Below are 7,852 nucleotides of genomic sequence, written 5' to 3'. Positions count from 1 at the left end.
TTAAACTTTATTTGTTTATTTTATATAGAATATTAAAGTAAGTTAAGTGTTATTATTATTCTTATATTATTATTATTATTATAAAAGAATATTATATATTAATAAATTTTACTATAGAATCTAAGCTTAGCTATCTCTATTAATAAGTATATAATCTACTACTAAGGTTACTTATATAATATTATTAAGATACTTAAAAAACCTATTAAAATTAGTTTTAAGTTATAAGTTATTACCTAAAGTAGCTACTTCCTTATTTAGATCCCCTATAATAAGGCTACTACTACTAGTACTACTTCTACTACTATTAGTACTAAAAAAGAACTTATTAGTGTTACTTTACTACTATTACTAGAGGCTTAAGTTTAAGCTACTATAGAAATAATTAAAAAAGCTATTACTACTATTAATAAAAAAGTCTCTAATAACCTTTAAGTACTATACTAGTTAGTACTTACTTAAGTTATTATTATTACCTTATTATAGTAGCTACTTACCCCAATTACTACCCTACTTTATAGATTAACTACTTACTTCTATATATTTATTAATAATCTATTTACTACTATTAACTTTATTTGCTATTTATACTACTTAGAGCTATTAATAATAGTTATTAATACTACTTACTTAAACTTAAGGATATAGAAGCTACTTACCTAGCTATAAGTTATTAATAAGAAGGGGGATTATATACCTTAAGGCTTACTTTTTACCTACCTAATACTAAATAGTAAACTCTACTAATTTACTTTTAAGGATAATATAATATTCTTTTTAATTAGTAGTATATTTAATAGCTAGGAGGTTATTATTATATAAGTATAGAAGTATTTTATAACTATATTAATATTAGTAAAAACTACTTATATATTATTTAAGATTATAATAATACCTATCTTAAGTTAGAGAGCCTTAAAGTCCTAAAATAAGTATAAGAAGCTTACTATAGTCCTTTGCTATAAATTATCCTTACTTACTTTAATTAATAAGTATAACTACTATATAAATAATATTAATATTAGTAATTAATACTAAGCTAACTTAGTAGGTTTTATTATTTATTATAGCTACTATAATAGCTAGTAGCTTATTACTTTTAACTTCTTACTAAGTATATTAGGAGGTCTTTAGAGTATTTTATATACTAACTTTTATCTCTATAGAGGTTACCCTTACTAATATATACTTAGTCTATAAAGCTTTAAATCCTTTATATAAAAAGCTTTTTAATAAGTTCTATTATAATCTCTATAAATAACTTATAGTAAAGTTTAAGCTATAAAGTATTAGAGAGCGTTACTTTTTAATTATCTAAACTATAGAGGAGATCCTATATAAATTTAGATATTATAAGAAGTAGTAATACTATTATACCTATATAAAGTGCTTTAAAAGGATAGTTTTAAGGTTATTTAATAGAAATAGAGGTAGTAAATAGCATTATATATATTAAAGTTACGTTAAGTATAATATACCTCTATACTATATAGGTAACTACTAGGTAAAATAATATAATAAGGAAACTTAAATATTAGTATTACTATCTAGATTTTTCTAGTAGTAGAGAGGGCTTAGTGCCCCTATTACCTATATACCTTATGCAGAGTTAATTATGAATTGAATTAGACTATTAGTCATACACCCCTATAGCTGACTTTGAGCTATTTTCCGCACTTAAAGGGATAACAGACAACGGTAACGGCGACGACGACGACGACGACAATAACAACGATAACAATAGTCCTTTCCTCATAACCTTCTTTAGACTCAACTTAGAATAAAAACAGCGATCAAGACGATGAGAATGAAGCGGAGTAAAACGTACAACCACAGGAAAAGCAGTAGCTCTGGCACAAGAGAAATAGGCGGCCTAACCTCAGTACACTATCACCACCACTACCCAAACTTCCCTCCCCTCCCCTCTGCAACCCCATAAAATGACCTACGCCAAGGTCCCAAAACGCCCCCAACCCTCCCTCCGCCGAGAGAAAACAAGCCAGCAGCGCGCGCATCTCCCGTAATTGCGTCAAAAAAGGATAAAATCAAAAAGAGAACACATCCATCCCTTTGACGCCGAAATGTGTATTTTAGCGTGGTTTCTGTTGTCCAACCAAATCTTCCTTAGAACGCAGGTTTAAGCAAATCAGATACGGCGAAGAGTCGTTTGCTTACCTACGCAGGAAACTGAGGAAAACTGGAGAAAAAAACCACGCTAAAATACACATTTCGGCGTCAAAGGGATGGAGGAGTGCAGCCGCTTCGTAAGCTAGCCGGGCCTTGAGTGCCATTGCCAAGGCCGGATGCTCGCCAACTGCCGCATTGGCTGACGACAATTGCTCGACATCTCTTCACCACCATTAAGTATTGTGCGCGCTGCGACCGAGCCTTTTGCAAAGGTGGCAGCCGCGTCAGCGGACGGCAGGTCGCGCGTGGATCGCGTCAAAGAAGCAAGGGCATGGGGTCGATAGCGATGAATGACAGTAAGGCAATAGATAGAGCAAGGTTCGTAAATAAATTATCGCATTCATTAAATAAAGGGGCTCTAGCAGGACAAGCTTTTCTCAAGCTCACATCCCTTTTGCCAAAGCACATTTTTCCCGATAGCTCAAATGAGAAACAAGTCCTGGGGAATATGTTCAACACACCCCGGGCGGAGCCACGGCAACCCTGCCGGCGAAAGCATTTTCGCCGTTCGGTGTTCCCTGTCCCGAGGGAGCGACAGGCACCCTGTGTCCCCGGGGGTGTTGGGCGGGTATCCTTTTTCTGCTTCAATCCGCTGCAAAAAATAAATCCACATCTTCCTTCTCGACGCCGGATGCATCTCAGCACAAAGTCGTCGCCGCAACGTCGCGCATAAAAACGTAGAATACACATCACATAAAAATTCTTCGTGGGCTCGCCGTGCCTTAGGCGGACGAGCGGCTCTTGGCCTTGCGGATCTCGCGGCCCTTGTCGGACCACGGGAGGTGGAAGACGGGAACCTGGAAGAAGGAGTTGCTGCAAACAAAAGGATGATTAGCAAATGGAATCCACATGGTGCGCCTCAATGACATCGCGTTGACGGTTCGCGGGAGGGGCAGCGACCGTCCCGGCTTTAGTCTGGGTCTAAGACTAGAGCCCCGCGAGCGCCCGGCCAGAAGGAAGAAGGAAAAGAGCTCACCTGTCATCTTGGATACCAGCCAGTGCGCAATACCATGCCAGGAATGCTGCTAGCATTCCAAAGGTGCCACCGCAGATCTGGAGGTTGCGCATGGCAGTCAGGGCGCCGTTGTTGGCGGCATAGTTCTCGCAGGCGAGGAAGAGGAAGGCAAGGTCGAGGGTGAAGAAGAGGAGGAAGAAGACGACGGTCGAGCGCAGGGTGCACAGCAAGAGCAACGTCGTGAAGATGAACCAGCCCGTCAGGAAGAAGCCGACAGCAGAGTAGTGGTCAGAGTAGTTGGCAGCGTACGGGCCATCAGCTCCGATGATGTTCCAGTTGGGGGTGAGCAGGATGGCGTAGGAGATCCAGAAACCTCCGTACGAGGACAGAGCAGTAGCACCGAAGGTGTTGCCAACGGCCATCTCCCTGTAATCCAATGGTCAGCATTGGCGTGTATGGAAAATGACAGCGATTGCGGTTCGTATTGCGTTTCTTCTCCACAGACTCCCTGCCTGGTGCAGCCTCCGTCTTACCGACCTTCCACAGATGTGACCAAGTCGAGATCCACTCCGGTGCGAAGGAGCGCGAGATGCTCCACATCATCACACCGGAGCTTCCGCTTGCGGGGGGTATCGTGGAGACGGATGAGATGAGATGTTGGGGAAATTTGGGGACCCCAGTAGGAGGGAAAAGAAAAGATGAACATGGGAGAACTGGACATACCACATGCCCGCGAGGAGCTGGACGAGACCTCCGTATCCGAATGCGAGAGGGACGGCGATGTTGGGCGCAGTGACGCCGCGAGCGTGGAGGTTAACGCAAGAAAGGACGAAGGTCGTGAGGGCGAAAGCAGAAAGACCCAGCGGTGCCGGGTTGGCGAACTTTCTGTGCTCGTAGGGCTTCCACAGTCCGGGCTGGAGAGAGCCACCGAATGCCTGCGCATCTCCTTCAGTCATGTTCCGGTAGTCGGCAACGCGGGTGAAGGGCCCGGCGTTTCGTTGAGTGTTGTGGCCTACTTGGGCACCATTGAGGCCGTTGTGATGATGGTCAGCACCAGATGTATGCACGTCCTTCTCCAGGTCCGTTGGAGGGACGGCATTGTGGTGAGTCTCGTGCGTGGCCATTGTGTGCTCTTCCGGGCGTATAAGACAAGAGGGAAGGATTAAACCAAGAGATGAGAAACGAGTAAAGGGGTATCTTGCAGTAAGAGCAGTCAAACTCCACGGAAGAAGGCACACAGATGATGGAAAAAGAGACTCGTTAGACTCCGGGGAAGGGGTGGGGAGAAGGGTTTAAGTAATGGAGAAAAGAGTTGGGAGAATAGCCAAAACGAGGAGAAATGGAGGTCGGGGTCGAGGGTCAGCGCAAAAGCGAGATAGCTGATGGGTCGGTAGCGTCGCGTAGGTGTGAACGTCTGGGGTATGTACAGATACGTGGACCGTCCGACGCGGAGAACTGGAGCTGTTGGAGGCTTGAAGCCGGGGATGAGGAGGTCGAAGTCGCGGTCGAGGTCGCGGAGGGAGGAGGCGTGCGTCTGCGTATGCAGGATGAAGAGGGAGTGGGTCGAGTAAAGGTGTTGGAGGTTGCGATGCAGACTAAGGCGAGCCGTCTGGTCAAGGGCCGATCTTTAAAGCCCAGAGACGGCCGAACCGGGGTTCGAATTGGGAATGGGTTAAACGGAGGCTCCATTTTAGATTCATTATTTTGGGTGCAATGTCGGGTGGTGGTGGTGAATTGGATGGGTGCATGGTGGAGTGACCACAGGCTCCTCGTCGGAGACCGCCTTGGCCCTGGTCTGGGAAGCCCATTGTAAATGACATCGAAAAGCCCGCAGTGGTGCGAAGTGGGATCCGGTTTCCTCAGTGTGTTTTGCCTCTGTCTTCCTCCGCCTCCTCATCCCATTGATTACGGTGCTGTTCGTCAGAGCATGGGACGAAGGGATGCAAAGCAGGTACGCTATCGAAAACGTGAGCCAACCAGATATCCCGTCTTTCAGACGAAACGGAGGCCAAACTACCGAGAGGGTATAGATGTGCAGCCTCTGTGAGGAGAAAAGAGGCTCCCACCCCATTAGCCATTTCGGCATGTACTTTTCGCAGCATCCTAGCCCCCATTGCTTGTAGTGAGGGGCTGACCCATGCTGGTTGAGCTGGACCTCGTTTGGTTCAATTTGTTGAAGACTTGGACCGAGACCCATTGTCGGCATCCGAGACAAAAACACCAAGCAATTGTCGTCCTCGCGGAGGCTTCGGGCAACCAACAGCGCGAATTCCAGCGGCCTGGACGAAGGGTTCTCCAAAAGCTGGAGGACGGGACGCCAGCCAAGAGAAACATAGCCTCGGGTCATTGGGGAAAATCAGTCCACGAGCTGATGTCATTCCCACCTTTTCCGTCAACAGCAGACTTCTCCAATTTTCGCTCAGGCGTCGCTCCTCGTCCGCCGCCTGCACCTAGCACATATCGGGGTGGTCGATGCAAATCTTATTGCATATCCGCTATCGCCGAGTACATGTGGAGGTTGACAGTCTTGAGCGAGGACTATCCAAAGCTTCATTGCTGCTTGCTGCACCATATACCTCCAAGTGAGCGCAATGAAGGCTGTCTCCTCCACGTGAAGCCTTCCTCACTCACAGGCGCATGTTCTAGGCATTTTACCCGTGGAAGATTGCAATGCGTGACGGGGCAAAGATCTTTTTGAGCCCCAAGCTCAGGGCCCCCAAGATGAGGGAGGGGGTGTTGATAGCAGATTGCTGCGCGACCGGATGAGTGGGTGGATGCTGAGCAATGCTTCCACGGCGGAATTGAGTCGATGCTGTCTGTGCCGCCAAGATGCTTTCAGTAAGGTGTCTTTTCCTCCTTTGACGCCTGGTCTCCCTCAATTCCGTTCCAAATAGTCCCTCTTTCACACTTGAGCTCCTCATTGGACCCTGGCTGGTAGTCGAGGTCGCATTCGATCCTGGGATTGATATTACTGTGTGTCACGGAAATATTCTTGCTGTCGAGTTCGAACGAGGCAAGGTACCTCTCTCGACGGCGGTGCGCAAAACGGACAGGCTAGCTGTGGCCACGGCTCTTCCCCGTCTTGGCTGTGGGTCAGGGTCGGTCGCCTTTAGTCGGTAGTCGGCTTCTGACGACGGAATGAACTTGTAAACCTCTTTGAATCGCCGTTTTGGAGGCATAGTAGAAAGACGAAGCGTTGAACTGAAAAGCTGTCCTGTTATGGTTGGCCCGCAATCGGTTTACATGCAGAGGAGCCCTACTCCACATGAGTATATACGGTGGGAACGCATCACCACTGTCTCGATCCCGCATTACATCCCACGTTTCAACGTTTCCAGCCCGCTGGAAGAGATCCGCCGGCTAGCCTGGGGTGGGTGTTGTCGCGATACATCTGTCATCTGGTCATGCTGGCGGTAGCTGTTCAAAAGTCGGCTCGTGTCATTGCGCGGAAGCTGCGGGGAATCTGGGGTCGACTAGCACTATCCCAAACGCTCCGCGAAGCCAAGAACGTATGTTGTTTCGTGTTATTGGAAAGTGAATTTCATGTCGTTAAGCGTGCACCAATTCCATCCATGAGGTCAACTGCTGTCAGTTGGTGCGAATGCCAGCCTTTCGACATTGTTCAAGAACTCGTCTCGAAGGCTTGCATCTATCCCATGTTTCCTCACACCCCGTAGAATTGACGCCATCGCTGAAAGGCCAAGGGCCACCGAAGCGTCATGATGACACTGCCAACCAAGCATGACCGCGAAGATCAAGCCCGATACCGACCCCTTCAAAAAGAGCGAACCAAACACCACATGGCGGTCGAGTGCGGGGAAGCTTCAGTGGCTGCAATACGCCTGGCAGCCGCGATCTATGTAAGTAACGGGGCGGCAGTCGCTGTCTGGCTTGTGGTCCGATGATGGCGCCAGGCCGGACGAACTTCAGAATGAGCTCCCAGCTCGCTCTAGAACTTGGCTTGGGGTGTTCCATGTCATGGATCTAGCGCTGCGTGTGGGCTTGTCTGCCTTTCCCCGGATCTCGTGGTCACGGTCAAGTTTATTTCCCCAGACTGCACCAGCGTCACGGTGTTGGAAAGCCGGCGACGACGTAGCCTGTCTCCACGCTGGAGTCTCCGTTCCCTTTGGTCCGTAGTGTGTCGGTCTCTGTCTGGCCGATGCAGCCATTATTCATCACTCACATTGGTGATCACTGATCAATGGCTGCTGAGCCCATAGCTAGCTCTGGTCCACCAGACCTCAACAGCCACCTGGGCCAATTCTGCGATGGAAATTGCGCGGTAGAGGGTTCTGACGCGACTTCACTGTCAAGAATCGATGCCAGCTTTGTGATTGCTTCAAATCAGGCCGCTGCCTCAGTTTTCTGGGAGTCTCCTGTTCTGACGAACGCCGCGCCAGGTTGATTGTCATCACGCACCACCGCGGTGGGATGCTCTCCCAATTCGGGAAGCGCTGACATCACGCCAGACCGCCCATCACTGCCCCTTTCCGCCGACACCGTGGGATGATCAGCCCACTGAGCGACATCACCTGCACAGGTGGCCGCTCTGAACATCAGCGAATTATTGTTGCCGGCGCTACGACCGGCTGGCAAATCTGGCGGACTGGCTCTTTGATCTTGAGCTGCCGGGCAGTTGTCGCTAGTGACTTTAGCAGGAGACGGACTGCGTATCTTAGCAGATGCCTTACTGAGTGACGGCGGAAAGGA

At 47.7% G+C, this 7,852-nt stretch overlaps 1 protein-coding gene across 1 annotated transcript; it reads right to left on the bottom strand.

Annotated features, from left to right (window-relative positions):
• Positions 1–2,909: 2,909 nt before the first annotated feature.
• GCG54_00013640 (Acetate permease A) lies at positions 2,910–4,266 on the bottom strand (the record flags this gene model as incomplete). Its single annotated transcript, XM_045413491.1, has 3 exons — positions 2,910–3,000; positions 3,164–3,568; positions 3,866–4,266. 3 exons carry the CDS (start codon positions 4,264–4,266, stop codon positions 2,910–2,912), a joined length of 897 nt encoding a protein of 298 aa, XP_045265125.1.
• Positions 4,267–7,852: the final 3,586 nt, after the last annotated feature.

Source organism: Colletotrichum gloeosporioides, assembly GCF_011800055.1.
Source record: "Colletotrichum gloeosporioides strain Lc1 chromosome Unknown consensus_38, whole genome shotgun sequence".
NCBI classification, from domain to species: domain Eukaryota; kingdom Fungi; phylum Ascomycota; class Sordariomycetes; order Glomerellales; family Glomerellaceae; genus Colletotrichum; species Colletotrichum gloeosporioides.
This window is presented reverse-complemented; position numbering and strand designations above follow the sequence as displayed.